This window comes from Athene cunicularia, assembly GCF_003259725.1.
Source record: "Athene cunicularia isolate RWA chromosome Z unlocalized genomic scaffold, athCun1 chrZ_part2, whole genome shotgun sequence".
Taxonomy (NCBI): domain Eukaryota; kingdom Metazoa; phylum Chordata; class Aves; order Strigiformes; family Strigidae; genus Athene; species Athene cunicularia.
In genome coordinates, this window is record NW_020799143.1 from 3,207,529 (window position 1) to 3,225,768 (window position 18,240).

General features: G+C 36.0%; 1 protein-coding gene across 5 annotated transcripts in view; it reads left to right on the forward strand.

The window, feature by feature from the left end:
* HOOK3 (hook microtubule tethering protein 3) overlaps positions 1 to 18,240 on the forward strand; it is a 77,418-nt gene that overhangs the window by 11,570 nt on the left and 47,608 nt on the right. For 4 of the 5 annotated variants that reach the window (XM_026866186.1, XM_026866191.1, XM_026866188.1 and 1 more), the window contains exons 3-5: positions 6,941 to 6,991; positions 10,008 to 10,140; positions 12,204 to 12,271. In XM_026866186.1, coding sequence (XP_026721987.1) covers positions 6,941 to 6,991; positions 10,008 to 10,140; positions 12,204 to 12,271 — 252 coding nt within the window. Of the gene's footprint in view, positions 1 to 4,570; positions 4,634 to 6,940; positions 6,992 to 10,007; positions 10,141 to 12,203; positions 12,272 to 18,240 lie in introns of those variants that run through there. The other variant, XM_026866189.1, reaches the window with a different exon arrangement.

Here is an 18,240-nt window from a genome sequence, read left to right on the forward strand (position 1 = left end):
CACCAAAAACCCTTCTGAGCAACTGAGGTAGGGCTACAACTGAAATGCTCTAGTACTTACAGGCTTGTCAACATCACTGGCTGAATAGATGGGACACACATCTGAGACAAGGATGGAACATAGTGCTGCTGTATGTGTTGTTGGTTTAGCCAGCAAACCTGTCAGCGTGGTCTCTACTGCCTGGCCAGCTGTGTGCAAGTCTGGACTGCTTTAAAATGTTTTGTTGACCAGGGCTGCCAGCAAAAATGTAGGTACATTTGTGAGGATATGTTGACTGGCTGGTGAATAAAAGATGTGATCTCTAAAAAAGCTTTGTTAGTTCTACTGCTTGTAAAGCAGTTAATTTAAATGAACTTTTCAAAGAAGCATATGGAATTGCAAGTGAGCAGCTGGATACAAGGTTTTATTTTTCTCTGAAATATTTCTGTGGCTTTTTCTTAAGGAATATTAAAGTCTTGCTTGTTAAATTTGGAGAGCAACAAATTGGGAACTGTTATAGTATCATTTCAGCTGATTGAAAGCAGAGCACCAGCTTCTGTAACACTCATGGAGCTTGAGGAATACATTTTTTTAATGTCTCCCGAAATTTGGCAGATACTAAGTCTTAGCAGGTGTGAACTAAAAAAACAAGCTGGGCAATCTAGTAACTTCCTTATGTGATTGAGCTTGGAAAAATACCGGGTCAAATTTCAGTTTCTTGTTGATGTCATTCTTTCTTGGTTTTCATATATTCATGTAAATAAGAACTAAAGGCTGTTTTTTTGTTTTTTTTTTTTTTTAAGAGATACATACTCCATTTTTTGTATAAACTGTTAATATAATATTTCCCTTTTCATGAAGAACACTAAAAAGCACAAATGTGATGTTTTAACTCTTTATTTTGTAACCAGGAAAGTAATCCTACAATTTGCCAACTCTTCTTTATATGTGAGTAAATACTATTAGTAAACTAGTTGTTCAAATGTCTATCAGTCAATCAGCCATTTATAGTCTGGTTTGTAGGAACACTTTCAATCTGTGCACTTATATTAATCTTTCATTAGACTTACAATGTAGGCAACATACTTCTGCATAAGTTGATGATACAGCTTTCCCTTCATATTTTAAGAAGTGCCATGGGAAATGTTAATTGGGTTATCTCACTGCCCCAGAATCTCTGGGGCAGAGCACACATCAGTGTACATAGCAGTTTGTTTTCCCTTGGGCAACAAAAAACCTTACTTACTGTTGTCTTGACTGCAATTTTATGTCATGGTAAAAAAAAAAAATAGGCAAAGACATACCTCTTTCCTGATGAACAACTGAACACTTTAATATACGGTCAGAGTTTAACTGTGCACACACTAGTATTTCATACTGAAGATGATGACGTCTTGAAGATAAAACGGCCTTTATTGAAAATAGAAAATGGCATAGAAAATAATTCTGTTGCCAAAATTTTGTGGGAGTGAAGTTCCTTAATCAAGAAACAGGAATAGTTTAATGTCAAGTCGTACAGGAATACCAGTGATAGAAATTTAAACAGTCGGTGATTTGATGCACATGTTAGTTTTAGCAATAATTACAAAATAAGTTGTTGACTTTGAGGGGTAGACTAAAACTGGCACCCCCCTTTGCTGTCTCCTTCCATTCAGTGTGGTCATACCTAGCTTGGATGAGGAACGTAATACGTTGTCTAGCTTGATTTCTGACTACTTCTGTATGTTCTGGACTATTTGGCATTCAGTCTACAGGGTCAGTTTAAAGTACAACTTTACTGATGTTTATAGTAGCAAGCTGTGTTTCTTCCTTTACTGAATGGCACATTCAAACAATAGCAGCCACTAGACTTCTGCAACTAGTTTGAATGCCTTGTATTTGATACAATATTGCAAAACGGAATAACCAATGAAGTTAGATCACCGACTATATAGTGCTGTTACCTAAGTAAATAAACCTGATTTTTGAGAATTAATTTTGACTCCCTGCAGTAGTACAGTTATGTTTGCTCTGAATTCTTCTACAGAACAAGCTGGGTTGACTGGTGGACTAATGGAAACTAGTTTTCAGTGTACAGTATCATTTTTCTGCTACTTTCTTTTTCCTTTGTGACGGAAGGGACCACTTATTCAAAAGCAGTCTTGTAGGGTTTTTTTTTCTGCTACAGGTGGAAGCTGTCATGTGAATGTTCTGAAAGCAAAAAGCAGAGATTATAGGGGTATCATAAGCAAGCATTCCTTTCTGTTGAAAAGATAATAGGTAACTGATATATTAATTCTGTTTTGATACCCTTAATTCCTAAGTCAACAGTCTCTCCCAATATAAGTTTAATGTGGGAATGCTCTCTGTGTCGAGAGCCACTTTTTTTTTTTTTTTTTCTTGTCATTTAACTCAAGAAAGCATCTGTATCTTTTATTTTGGGGTTTTCTTTTTGCAGAAGACAGGTTGGAGAGAGATAACCCCCAGAGCTAGTGGTATAGTCTCTCTCCCAGCTTCATTTATATAATCAGTGAAGAGACAGGCTCCTGCAGAATACATTTTAGAGGAGAAACCTAATGTATGTGGCAGGAAAGATGTATGCACACTCTCTCTCCCCTCCTTCCCCTCCCCCTCCCCCTTTTAAATGCAGCCAGAAAGAATAGATACCTTAATGAGATATGAAGGTGATTCTCTCACCACTTGCAAGTAATGATCCAGGAAAGATGCTTTTGAACAGCATTTCAGAACATGGAGTTTCCCGTTCAGACGCTTAAGGACCTGAAAAGTACAAGTCAGTTTGCACAGTCTTCAGCTCACAAACAGGATTTCAGTCATACATGGGATGTATGGATAAATGCAAAACTGGGGACTCACTGTCATAATGTTAGGGAGAAAACAAGAGGTTAGATAAACCATGCTCCCTTTTTGTCAGTAATCACAAGCTTAAGGGCGTTTCTACTGTCCACTTCATCAGGCTTTCCTTTTGTTGCTCAAGTATATTAGAAATCGAGACAGACTTGCAGACTTTGGATCTTACTTTGGAAGCAGTAAGTAAACTGTAATTAAATAAAAGCAGAGATTTCATGTAACAGGTGAGAAAAGAAATAGGAGAAAAACCCCACAAATGTTAAGTTGTACAGTGTTGCCAGGTCATATGTTGTCTCAGTAACTCAGGACCCATCATCTCTGCTTTCATTCCAGACAGTTTATTAGGTTAATGCTGTGTAATAAGGGTCAGGCTCATACTGAGCAGTGTATGCTAACTATGAAGTACTATACTACAGTCAAGATGGCATTATACTGGCGGGGTAATGATCATTTAACATAAGTAACAATCACACAACTGTGCTATGGATATTAGTGATATGTAGGTGTTAAAAGAATGAATGGTGACATGCGGGTTGCATTTGTGGATGCATTAGTTCAAAGTGGGTGTCCTGTCCTTGGTAATATGAGATAGGGGAAGCAAAACAGGAAGTGACAGATGGGAGATTGGAAGTGGATAGAGATTCATCTAGAAATAATTAATAATCCATCTGTTGTGAGCTGCAACAACTTTTGAAGTGGAATTAACACATAATTGTCACTTTTTTTTTTCCCAGTAAGCTTCTTGTCTTTCCTAACAGGAGGTATGGGTGCAGGGAATGGATGTGAAATGAGTTGTCAGGGTAGTGTATTGTATGTGCTTTGTATGGAAAAGGAAGAAGTCAGATTGCTGGTAAAACCAAATAAGCGTCCCATGGGCTGATCTCCAAAAGATGATACAACACTTCATATTAATGATCGATATTGGAAGTTCTAGCTGTTGTGTTCTATTATTGCATCATTTAATGGTCTTTGTTAATTTGTAATTAGGTTTTCCCCATGTGCTTAAGAAAAAGAGAAAAAAAATTTTTGAACAACCACCATCTAATGTAATTGGTTGTCTTTAGCGCTTTCTTGTGCTGTTGTTCATTTTCATTCATCTCTGAAGTCTTCCTTTTAAGAACTTATGCTATGAGCTGACAAATGTTACTGGAGCTACTGAGTTGAATCTCAGAATAGAAAACAATTGCAGTAGTTTCCCCATGGTGATCCTCTGCCAGTGGCAGTAGAACCATGTAAGTGTATTCACTGCAGACAAGTTAAAAAAAAAAAATCGAGACCCCTCTGAGTAGTACTGAAGATCATTGTTAAATTTAAGCTAGTCTATAAAGAAGCTGCTTCAGCCTTATAATTGTCTGATTGTGTGCCAGAGACAAAGATGGTACAGTTAACTCTTGAAAGCAAGTTATCCTAGTATTCCTGATTGACAGTGAAATAAAATAGGATCTCAAAACAAGACTCTCTTTTTTTTAGTTTGCTTGCTTTTTTCTTTTTTTTTCCTGAGGATGCTGCCCTATATGTTAGTTTTGATCACAAATTTTGGTCGATTTTATTGCTGCATCTCAACTCTAAGCTCTGTGAAAGTTATATGAAGGAGCATGACTCTTTGTGTTTAAGGGATTTTAATTCAAACAGTGCTTACAAAGAAAGGGGGAAAAGTATTTTGTACATGGGTACTTTCCATTTTGTTTCTTATTTTTTGGGACTGTGTTCAAGTTCAGCGTTCCTCACAGTGGACAGTCAGTAAACTGGACTTAAATTCTGCAACATGGCCCTTGCATTTCTGTGGCACTTTCTACAACAGACTCAGGTAAATTGCAAACTGGAAGATTTAATGAATCAAGTTTGAAAATTATATTCCAATTACTGCAGTATTCTTTGTGGTGATCTGACATCAAAATAAATTTATTTACATTTCTTTAACTCCTTAAATCTGCTGCAGGCTTTGGTTATGCTTCTGCAAAGACTTTGAGAGGTAGGGGTGATTGCTTTTGGGCAGATAGCTAGAAAATATTTGTAGTTCTTACGGAAACATAATGTGTTATATGTAATATTACAGAAATAGTATGTGTTTGGGAGTAGAAGGTGTAAATCTGAAAGTAAACATTTTTTTATGCTGTTACAGGAGGGACAGTAAATATTGTTATATACTTGCTATCATGTAGCATCTCCAGTTCTCATTCTAGGTTGTCAGAATATTCAGTGTATCACTTTTCAAGCCCAAGTGAATTTTTGTTTGTGTGACTTAAAAGTTCAGTGATTATGAAGACAAAGAGGATGTTCTTATATCTTAATAAGTGGTCAGGTTTTGCCATTTGTTTCCATAGGGAGTGGATTAAGAGGAATAAAATAATCAGATCATTATCACTTTGGATTTAATGGCTCAGTCTTTTTGTGTGTGTGTAGCCTCTTCCTTTCTTGAGTTCTTAGAAGAGACTGGATTTTGCTTTCATCACCTCATTTTGGATGTTGACTATGTTAAGTGCTGAGTTTGTCCCCGGATTTCAGTATCGTGTTTCCTAACTTTTTTCTGTAGTGTTTCCTCAGATCTTTTGGAAGATAGATGACTTCTGTCAGTGGACAGAATGTCCTAGCTGGATATTTTTGGAATGTAATCAATAGAAGTTATTGTGGGCTTTAAAGACAGTTCAGATTTGAGAGGTTTTGGTTTCCATTATAGTTCCACAGTTTGCCACTGGTGGCTACTGTTGTCAAGGTCAGCACTTTGTGAATCCTAATGCAGTCAGGTTCAGTCTTTGCAGAACGTGTTTGTAGACATCATAGAATCATTTAGGTTGGAAAAGATCCTTAAGGTCATTGAGTCCATTAACTGAACACTACCAGTTCCACCACTAAACCATGACTTTCAGCGCCACATCTACACATTGTTTAAATACCTTCAGGGATGGCAATTCAGCCACATCCCTGGGCAGCCTGTTCCAGTGCTTGATAACCCTTTCAGTGACCATATTTTTTCTAATATCCAACCTAAACCTCACCTGGTGCAACTTGAGGCTGTTTCCTCTTATACTATCACTTGTTACCTGGGAGAACAGACTGACACCCACCTTACTACAACTGCCTTTCAGGTAGTTGTAGAGAGTGATAAAGTCTTCCCTTATTCTTCTTTTCTTCAGACTAAACAACCTCAATTCCTTCAGCTGCTCATCTATCACAGAAGACAGGGCACTATTATCTAAATTCCTTGCTTAATTACTTGGACAGTAATTTGTGGCAATCTGTAGCAGTTACTTTCAGCAAAGATTGTTTTTTATCTCTAAATATCACCTATGAGATCCATTGGTTTTTTTTTTTTTAAATTTTTAAATGCACTCTTTATCTCAGAGACTTGATTTAAATGGATTTTTGATGCAAAGGGAGCAGTACTCAGTGCTAGAGAAGTGTGGCATAGATTCTGTACAGCAGGAGACACTTTATTGATGCCATTGGTTATGCAAGTGAACAGAAGCTATCTTTATATGGCAGTGAAAAAATCACTGAGGAATGTGAATTCTGCCTTTCTGTCATAAGACAGACATGCAGTTGTAAAGAACTGGTGTAGGGGGGATGAACAAAAATTAAAGTAAAGAGGAGTAATTAAAGAGAAAGTTAATAAATTAAGGTTGCACAGGTTGCGAATACAGGAAGATATTGAGCTGGTTTTGGTTTGGAAGGAGAGGTTTATCTCTGCAGAAAGTAGATCACTAGGATACTTTAAGAGAAGAAAAAATGTTTTTACTTGTAGATATAAAATTTAATATTAAAAATTATATATATTATAAAATAAATGCAGCACAGACAAGGTTTCCAAAAAAGATTCATCCTTTAGAATCTCATCTAAAGGCTATCCAAGACAATGTGATGTTTTTCTAAATTTAAATAGGTTCTCTCAATTAATAAGGATTTGTGATCAGGTCTGGGAGTCTCATCATAAGGGACTATTGCATAACTTTCATGATTCTAAATTAAACTGCTCAAACAGAAAGTCCTACTGTGCAAATAGTTGTAATTGTATGATTCTTTTATGTGATTCTTCTGTGATTGCCTATTTCACGATTATTTCTCTGTAATTTATTCCCTGTATGTGTTATATTTCCTTCATCTTCTTGTCAAATAGGTAAGCAACCTGAAGAAAATTTTGAAAGGAATATTGGATTACAACCATGAGGTAAGAACCATTTTGAGTAATCTACATTCCTTTTTTGTTACATATTTTAGTTAACCTATTTAATGTAAATTATATTCTACTAAGTTCTGAATTTTTCTTGCAAAGTATTTGGCATACAGACTGTTTCATGGTCTATTCTCAGGTGTTAGCCTTCTCTAAAACTTCTCACATGATTTCTTGAATACTCAATGCTTCCAGAGTGGTCAGATATGGAAAATCTGTCATCTACAAACAGTAGATGTCTTTGCTGACTTTGTCCTCATGATGGACTTTAACAGTACCTGTTTGATTTTTTTTTGTTTGTTTTTTTTTTTCTTTTGTCCTCTGCTCCAGCTAAAGACTGCTTTTCTTCTTTATTTTCCTCTTGAGGAGAGAGAGTACAGGTAATTTTCAGCCTCTCCCCACATTAAAATTTTCAAGGAAATGCTTTAATCCTGGGATATTGGGGTCTGCGCTTGGTGTTCTCACTTAGACTGTTGAGCAAACTCAGAAATAAACAACTCCATAGGAGATATAATACAGTATTTTTTTAAATGGTGAATCTTCAGCTGAAATACGCTTTTACTCTCAGTGATGTTTTGAGGCAAATTGATCTGTACAGGCTACAGCACAAAATCCATAATATGTACCAAAATATGTATGTTCTGGACATTGCTTGTCTCAAAATGTTAGCCTGTCATACTTAAGTCTTTAAAAATTATCAGATTTTCAGAAAGGAAAAGTTAGACTCATAAGCTCATACTCAATAAATGGTCCGGTATCCATGTTGAAATAAATTTTGAAAATTGATGGTTAAGCAAGCTGGTCATAACTGACAATTATAGAAAGAATTAAGTTTTTTGCATTAATATTACTATGGAAAAGTAATGTTAACTTTTTTTTGATCATTGGTATATATGATGATTAAGTTTCTGGTGTAAAAACTTTACTACTAAGCAAGTTTTGAGCTGTTTCAATCTGGTTAAGTTCTGCAAAGGAAATGCACATTTGTAAGTTTGGCTGGATTTTTTTTTTTTTGCAGAGGCAGTGCTTGTGTTGATAATGTTGATTCTGGTATGAGTTCTGGTTATGTTTTCCTCAACCTCCCTCTCCTAGCAGTCACATTCTACAAAAACATAGATAGGAATGTATATGGACTTTGCCTGATGTAGATAAAAGCCTTTGAAAAGTGTATATGCTAATTTTGTTGATCTCCAAAAATTAATGTTGCATTCAGGAAGACAGTCTTTCAATAGCTGTTTTACACTGCTGTCTGTCAATTATAGTATGGAAGAACAAGATGCCAAATGCTTTGTTATGCCCCAGTAAACTTACTGCTAAACTCTACTGCTCTGGAATTGAAACCTTCATTTTTTGTAAAAGTATTTTATGTTTTTTTTAAAAAAAAACAGGAAAATGTTCTTTTTTATCTCAGGATATTTATTCTAGAGTCTATACTTCATTTCCATATTTCTTTTTTTTTTTTTTTAATTAAAATTGTATCTCATTTTATTTCAAAATCCTCTGTTTACACCTTCACATCCTTGGCTTCTTCATAGTGCCTGCTGATATGCCCCTTCAGCTTTTTTCAACAGCAATTATATTATCAGTAACTATGAAGCTCTTGTAGTAGTATTAAATCCAGCTTTGAATTTGAAAGAAATTCAGGTACTACAGATCAATATATAAACACATATCAGATTTATATAATTCAAATAATATTGTGTTTTACTGTATTATCACAGTCTATATACAGTGTTAATATTTTCCATTGTGCTTAATGTATTCTTAGAATTATAGTTTTCTCACTACTATGACTTAAGGAAGCCTTTTCCAACAAGAATGAAGGTGGGTCCTTTAAAATATACAGAGAATTTTAGTAGTGTGTTAATTCTTTGAGAAAACTGTTTAAAAAATAATAATGCCACAATACAAAACCCACCATACAAAACAAGAACAAACACAACCACGTTTCCACAAAGCCTAACTGGAAAACTTTTGAATGGCTTAATTACCATGTGTTCTTCATACACATCTCTTAAAAGTTTTTTTCCAAATACCCTTACCTGATTTTCTGTTTTTCTTGAGTATTAACACAAAAAAGACATCCAGCAAACAAGTGGCTGACTCCCTCTGTAGTCATTATTTCTTTATTGCACCCTGCTTAAGAAGTGACAGTTTCTTTTTATCTGCAATTAATATGTCAGAGAGGTGTTTAATTCCATGTTTCATATTCATGTTTTCAACATGAAAACTCTTCATGAACAATTTTGCAGAATTGTTTAATTCTTTCTACTGACAATCATTAATGTAAATCCTTCTTAATTATAAATCGGATTACAGTAATGGTAAGTCACATGGGGGGTTTTTTGTGTTTTTTTTTTTTTGTTTTTTTTTTCTTTCTGTATGTGGGCTGTTTAATTATGTAATATACTACTACCTCGAATTCTCTTCTATGGAACCAGCTTTCTTACCTCTGAGACTTGCTAAATATCTCTAAATTTTCTAAAAGTGTGAGGCTAAGTGACTTGAGTTTTTTACTGTCATATTTGTTATCCATCAGTGCTAGACAAATTTATTGTATAAGTGAATATTTCAATTTCTGGCTTTCTAGTGTTAAGAAATATGATATCTGTGTATGATATTTTATGCTACATAAGGTATTTTGTGGCATGAGATTTTGTTTAATGGAATGTTTTTTTAAAAAAATTATCACCATGCTGTTGATCACCATGGAAGCCTGCCTTTGTTACCTTTTGTATCTGAAGAAAAAAAATCTTGCTAAGTTTGAAACTAGTACTTACTTATTAGTTGAAACAATTGGGTTTGTCTTCTCCAAAATATTAGTTGTGTCAAGCAGTATGATTTAATATTTGCATGTTAGGTGTTAGACAGTTTAGTTTATTTTAAAGATGGATTGAAAAATATGTTAAAGTCTTGGTGAATTGCTCTTGATTCTGAATCATCTTTGTATTTTAAAATGTATGGGTTTATATATGTAGTGATACAAATATGTATGTACTGGGTCTTTATGCAGATTCTAGGGCAACAGATTAATGACTTCACCCTTCCTGATGTTAACCTGATTGGAGAGCATGCTGATGCTGCAGAGCTTGGGAGAATGCTTCAACTTATTTTGGGATGTGCTGTGAATTGTGAACAGAAACAAGGTATTAAATTTTGAAAGCACATTTACTCCCGGGCAGTGAATGAAAATGTGGCTAGCTGTGAAACTACTTAGGGGAAGAACTGTATTTCTTAGGCTGCTTTCAAGAGACGTATTTTTTTTTCAGTGATGACATTATTTTGTCCTACAGATAATAACTGTTGCTTTGTTATAAGCTTCACTAGTTTTGGAGTTTCAAACCGTGAAACTGGTTTTGCTTCCAACATACATATTTTCTATTTTTGTTTGCTGAGATGAAAAGGCAGTCTACAAAGGAAAATCCTTGGGCCCACCCTTTAATGATTTATGAGGTAGATTGGGATAGTTAAGAATCAAAAATTGTGATTGTTGAACTATTCTGTATGACTCTTGGTTTTAGGAATGCATTCCAGTCAGCATCTTACTACGGTATGGCCAAGAACCATCAGTATGACTCAGGGCTGGTCTGAAGATAAGTCTGATGTGATTTGGGATACTGTAGTTTCTGAGACTTTTGCCTGAGGTTGACAAATAGGGAAAAGTAATGTTGGCAATCATGTCCTTCTGGTCAGCAGCTGACAAACGAGCATGATACCTTAACAGCATCTAAAATATCACTTGAAACATCTGTTAGACAATTGCATCCCACTTCAGTAGTCACTGAAAGAGGCTTCTGCTTCTCTTGACTTCTGGCACCAACTGTCTATCTGACCTGAACAAGTAGGAACCCATTCATTTTTCCTGCAGATGCCACAGAGGGTGTGATGAACAATGTAGATACTTGTTGAAGTGTCCCAGATCTCATGCTCTAGACTTGTTTGGGTCCAAGTGTGTCTTATTGTTACCCAATTACCTTAAATTACACTTAATTCAAGGCAGGTTAAGGTAACAAAGCAACTACAAACGTTTATTCTTAACACTTAAACATGTCCCTATGCTTCCTCTTTTATGAAACACACCTGTGGGTAAATAAAACTATGTTTACTTATTTACATTAAACTTGCATCAAATATCTGTCTTTTCCTGGTTTAACTCAGTTTGATTTCCTTTTTGACAAAATGGCAGCCAGGGTTTCAGACTTTTTGTCTTTCGCATAGTGCATCTTAGCTTTTATAGCTAGTTCGCCCTTTCCAGTTTTCTCAGGTGTCCAAATCACTTTAATTTCTCCCTCTGAAAGTATTTTTATTCCTTCCTTAATCAGGAGGCAGTCTGGATATCTTATTAATAAAAACAGAGGTAATTTTCTTCCATGAGTACATAAATAACTCTGTTTTATTATGCTTCCTGTCCTCTGTTTTATGTAAAATTATCTGCCTTCCTTTTCATGACTATTTGGCATCCTCAAGTGGGAAGTATATCTTATTCCTATGTTTCTCTTTACTCTTTCAGTCTGGACATTAAAAATGTGCATGTGTGAACAGCCTAGTTTTATGTATTTCAAGGTGACTGATTCCCAGCATCTTCCCCTTGGACAAATCATTGAAAGAGTAGAGGTTGCCTGTAAAGGTGGTCATATTTGATGAGAAACCATATGATACTGGGCAATTCATAAAATCCTTGACATGATCCAAATACCAGAATGTGTCCTTCTAACCACTGTATCATCCTACAAGGTACCTATTGTGTAGCTCACATCAACACATTGGTGAAGAATAAAGGAGTGGAGGGAATTTATTTATGATATATCATAGAAGATATATTTGTGATATATCACAGAAGAGGCAGAAACCAATAACAGATGTGAAAATGCCTTGAGATGAGGATGCTTTAGAAAGGCTGGACATTATTGTTAAACGGAAGGAAAACGACAACCTATGCATGGATCATGTACAAGTATAGCCTGAATGGTTTGAGACCAAAGTGAGGAAGGGATTGTGAGATGCCAGAAGGTAAAAAATGGATTTATATCTGAACACTTTTGATAAAAGTCTTGTTGAGTATGTTGGGGTGGGACTTGACTGGTGATTATGCATTTCAGTGTCATCTGTGGCACCTCTAGTCATTTTGTAAGAAGGATGCAGCTTCTGACTTCATGTTCATTGTGACTTGAATTTCAACAGTAACATTTCAGAATGCTCTTATTTTCAGAGTACATCCAGACCATAATGATGATGGAGGAATCGGTTCAACATGTTGTCATGACAGCCATTCAGGAGGTATGCTGGGATGCCCACAGTGTGTTGAAGTTCAGCCTTTTAGTATTTTACAAAAGTATGCTATTTCCCACTTTTCAAAAACTTATTTGGAAGTAAAGAAAATGAAGGTCATGGATTTTTGCCATTTTACATTGAAAAATACCTTATATTTCCCTAGAAAAACAAACTACTACAGTTTGCTTCATATCAAGGAACTCTTGTTGAATGTCCCACTTTTCTTTAAATCTAGAAAATTGAAACTTCTGGGTATTTTTGATACTGGGCTCCCTTTCCTCTACCTTTCCCACCTGTGGCTCTTGAAGTGCACAAGACTGGTTTTATGAGTAACCAAATGTTGTAGAATGTCTTCAGAATTTGTAACTTGAAACTGCAAAACTCCATGAACTGTAAATTATTTATTTTACTTGACAAATGAAAAGAAAGAAATAGATAGCAGAGTATTCTTTTGTCAACCTTAGCTATATGAATAGGCTAATGAAGGTATTTGTTCTAATAATGTTTTTACAAGTTAGTAAGTATACTGCAGTGTATTTTATAGAAGTGCTGTTCAGTAGTAAATTAAAACCACAGTGGACATTAAACTACAGTGTTAGTGACTGCTATAACCATAAAGCCCCTATGTGACTTCTTAGGAACACAAAGTACCTTTAACTGAAGTGCCTTTCAGTCTTCATAGATGGAGGTTTACTGCAGAACAGGCCATTAAGGAAAGCAGGAAATCGCTTGTAATCCTATTTCTTCTGGACACGAACAAGAGGAACTAAATTCCACATTGCACTGTAGAGCAATATCAATTTTCTGTAACATCTGAATAAAGAGATGTCAGTGAGCCTACAGGGACACCATCCCCTGTTATCCCTTTTACCAATGCTGTATACACACAGTTGTACATCCTGTTGTCTGTGTATGGATGGCTATCTATAACATTGCAGAGAGGACTTCTGAAATTAGCACTGAAAGAATCCTTATGCTAAATCATCTTCCAGTCAGTGCTACCAGTTTGTCTGAGTTTTGGGATGTTTTACTTTTGCATTCTTTTTAACTGTAATACAGTGTTTTGGTGGATTTTTCTAATGTCTATTATTTTTCTGTTTTTCTAAACCCAACTTTCAGCTTCACTTTATTCTGCACTGTCTTAAGATAGAAAACCTCTTATCCTCTCCCCTTCTGTTGAAAATATCCTGTTTGATTTTCATAAAAATCTCCTTCATTTGATAAAATAGCCAGATCTGAAGCATCCCACAATTTTCGGTATTCAGTGAGTAGGCATTTCATTTGTTTAGTGTTTGTGTCCTTTTCCAGGGGTGGGGAGTAGAAATGGGGAGAAATCACAGGATGAGGGTCTGTTCTTCTAGAACAGATTTTTGAAATGCAGTGAATCAAAAAGCTTACTATTCAAGTACTGGTGCAGTTCTGAGTCATTTTAGTGCTACCTTCAAGGCTACTTAGAAATACAAGGCATTCAGAACCAAATGAAGAGGATGTCAGGTGCTCAGTGAAGAGGTCACTGAAGAGGTTAGCGAAGAGGTTTGAGAGCGGGACCACCCTCCATTATTTCTCAATGCTCTTAGGAGTCTGGAGAGGTCCCAGTCAACTGGAAGCTGGCAAAGATTTCCCAGTTTTCAGGAAGGAAAAGAAGGAAGACTCTGGTAATTACAGGCCTGTTAGCCTCCCTTCAGTCACTGGCAAAATCATGGAGCAAATTATTCTGGGATTTATTGAAAAACACCTAAGAGACAATGCAGTCATTGTTCATAGTCATCACAGGTTCATGAGGGGAAAGTCCTGCTTAACCAACTTAATTTCCTTTTATAACAAGGTCACCCATCTACTTGACCAAGAGAAGGCAATAGATGTGTGGTTTTGGGATTTTAGCAAAGCATTTGATACTGTCTCTGTCAGTATCCTTCTGGACAAAATGTCCTGCATACATTTAGACAAGTCCATAATACATTGGGTGAGCAATTTACTGTCGTGTCGGGCTCAAAGAGTCACAGTAAATGGACTTATAACAGGCTGACAGCCAGTCACCAGTGGGATTCCTCAGAGGTCAGTTTTAGGACTAGTGCTATTTAATGTTTTTACAAATGATCTGGATACAGGAATTATGTACATTAAGGAAGTTTGTTGATGATACTAAACTAGGAGGAGCTGTGGACTCTCTCAAGGGTAGAGTGGCCTTACAGGGAGATCTGGAGAGACTAAAGAGCTGGGCAATCACTAACCATATGAAATCTAACAAAAGCAAGTGTTGGATCCTCCACCTGGAATGGGGTAATCCTGGGGGACAAGAGGCTGGAGAGCAGCCCTGTGGAGAGATCTTGGGGGTTTGGGTTAATTGCAAATTCAGTATGAGTCAACAGTGTGCCCTGGCAGCCGAACAGGCCAACCATGTCCTGGGATGCGTTTAGCACAGCATAACTAGCTGGTTAAGGGAGGTGTTTGTCCCACTCTACACTGCACTGATGAGATCCCACCTTGAGTACTGTGTGCAGTTGGCCACTTCAACATAAGGACATTAAACTATTAGAGTGTGTCTGGAGGAGAGTGGCCAAGATGGTGAAAGGCCTTGAGGGCAAGGTTTAGGTGGAGGGGCTGAGGTCACTTGATTTGTTCAGCTTTGAGAAAGCTGAGGGGAGACCTCATCTCCGTCTACAACTTCCTGGAGGGGGAGCAGTGGAGGCAGAGGTGCTGATCTCCTCTCTTTCATGACCCGTGATGAAGCTGCATCAGGGGAAGTTCAGACTGGACGCTGGAAAAGGTTCTTTACTGTGGGAGTGGTTGGTCACTGGAACAGGCTTCATGGCACTAAGCTCGTCAAAGTTGTGTCTGGACGATGCTTTTAGTCATACAGTTTAGTTTTAGGTAGTCCTCTAGGGAGCAGGGAGCTGTACTCGGTGATCCTTATGGGCACTTTCCAACTTGAGATATTCTATGATTCTAACAAGTTTAGATCCAGAAAGCCTTTTCAGAGTTGAACTTGTAGTCTGTGTCTTTGGAGGGGTGAAATTTCACTGGTTTAGGGAGGTTTTTCTATTTCTTGGGCTTGGACTAGCTCTCACAATCCAAGTGACTTGGACTAAGCAATGTGTAGGGAGACACCAAAATAAAGTGCCTAGGAAAGTAGCTATATATGCATATTTGAAAAGTTGGTATGTCACCTAATCCAAACATTTCAAAGCATTTGACATGCACGTGCTCTTTCTTCAAAATTAGGTATGTAAAAAGATATCTCTAAGCTTTACTGATGTATTATGTATTCATCTTTGTTTCAGCAAAGCACATATAACACTTTTTTGGTGACACTTTTGTTTTCATAAATCATCTTACTCATGAAAATATTTCATGAGGCACAGTATAACAAGTTTCTGCTCTGTTTTTTGCATGAAGAAGCTGATTTTTAAATGGAAGAAGGAACATTTTATGTGTTAAATTTTATTTGGTTATTTCAAATTTTTTGATCTCTTATGACTTTTCAGCATTTCCTTTCTTCATTTATTTGTTTAAAATAAAATATTAATAACAAGATATGCCTCATGCTCCATAAAGATTTTATAAATTGAGCAGTGCTTTTCTGTTTGGTTTTTTTTTTTTCAGTGCAGTCAAATTGACCTGGTGTGTTGTCACCATGTAGACTCTCAGATTCTAATCTGCAGATATGCATTTCTAAATGCAAGCTGGGCACAAGATAGAGGAAGAGCAAGAATGATATAGCTATCAAAAATATTGCAAAAAATATTACATATAAATTATGTATTGTATTATATATTCTGTAATATATACACCTATATTCTGGTTATAATTTGTTGTTACTTGCAATTAATATATTGCTATGTATAATGGAACATATTTTTAATTTCATAATTTGCAGATTTTTTTAAAGGCCAAAATCTTTTCTTACAGAAATATTTTTGGCCATTATGTTTTTCTCTTTCCTTTCCTTTCTTTGACATCCTTTGGAAAATCTGCTGTCATTTTCCTAAGTCATTATTTTGAGCAGCCAAGTTCATTATTGATGAAAGTGGTAGCTGGGGAAATTGTTTGCCTTTGCTCTTTAGAACATCTGTAAACTTGATCAATTAGCAAGTGTCTGTTCAGATCAGGTTGAGAGCCTCACAGAAAAGTCTTAACCACAAAATACTTTAGGTAATGCCAAAACTTGCTTGGGGAACATAGCAAAAGGTACTTTTTTTTTTTTCTCCCCTGTACTTTGTCCTGACTGTTTAAAGGTTCATATTATCTGAAGTAAAAGTAGGTTTTGAATAGCTAGGAAATGATAGAAAAATACTTTGGGTCTGTCAGCAGTACTGGAGGAAGAAGGTGGTCTTTATTTTATACCATTAAAGGATACACAGTGTCATTCAGAGCCTTGACTCTTAAAAAGCAAACGAAGAAAAAGATGTTTTAAAAAAGGAAAACAACCTTTTGAATACAGAAGCTGGATTTTGACATTGTTTCATGGGCACTTTAGATGTGCTTGTACAACATTAGCAACTTCTAGAAGCAGCATTTCAGATAAAGCAAATGCTTTGAACTTTTAACATCATCAGCTAAGTGGTGCAGCTGCATTTGCAAAACCATGCAAATCATGTGTCGGGGAAAAAAAAGCATTCATAAAATCTTCATGCATGAATAACCTGAATTGTGACAGTTTTACCCCTTACCTAATCTTTATGTATCCATGACAGTACAGCTTATTCACATTTTACAATCAAAGCAGTTAAAAAGTGATATTTTGATAATATAAAATTAGCAGATCTACAAGTATTTTTTAAAGACATTGTACCAAAGCTATGAGCATGCAAATATATACATGTAAAGGATTAACAGGAACTGACAACTGTTTCTAATAAAACTACACAAAGAATTATAAAAATTGTCATGTTGTTGAGGTTATTGTACCATTTAAAATCCAGACTAGCCTCTTCACCACAGAATAAGCTTTTTTGATTTTAAATGGCATTTTGATTATTTGAACAAATACTTCTACTACTTCAGGTCTTCATTCTAAATGTGCAAAATAAACAAGAAAAAGAGCAAGGAAGTAAATGCTAATTGCTTTCTTTTTCACTGTGGGAAGCTCTTAAGCAGATTTTTCTGTCTGCTGTACAGCCCTAATGCAATTGCTTGATCTTGCAGGCCGCTTTTAAAATTTTCCTTTTTATAATTAGTTTACTTGTAACATCTCTGCACATCATAATCTATTAAAGTTACATGTGAAAATAGATGATAATACTAAAGCTAAATTGTCAGCTTAGAGCTGAAAGACAGTTCCAGTGATGCAAAATTGTGAAGGCAGACCTTTATACCCACCTGCAGTTTGCTTCTGAAGAATTGAAAGATAGCAGCTGTGGAGGGAGAATGAGAGGGTCACTTCCTTCTGTTTTTTGTTGTCTTGAGTCAGCCAGTTGAAATGTAAATGAAATAGTTTGGCACTTTAAACTCAAAAGTATTGTCATTGACCCATACCTCTCAAGACCATGTCTTCTAGTATCACACTTCTGGATTGCATGTGAAGCACTGAAACTACACCAGTATTTCAGGAACTTGTCTGAATGTGAGCTTGTAAGTAAAGGAGATACAGCAGAACACAGTAAGGCACTTTGCCTTAAAAAATAGTAATAACCTGCTAGTATCATCAGATTAGTATTTAATATGCAGGTAACTGATGAAGTGAGCATTTTGAAGCCCTAAACTTCAGTAGAATCAAAGAATGCCAATTGACAAGAAAGTGACGAGTAGGGTAAACTAGGCAAGTCTGTTACCTTATATTTTTTAGGTGGTTGGAAGGTGTAGTGCGTGTTTTAAGTTGATGTACATATCTGTATGGAATCCTAAAACACATCATTCATTAAAACTTTTCTTCAACTTTTCAGGAGGTCTTACTAAAGAGAGAGAAGTTTGAATAGGTGGGTGGAGTTGTACCCTATTAGCTGTGCTGTTTACAGTGAAGTGTTTGCCATTAAGCG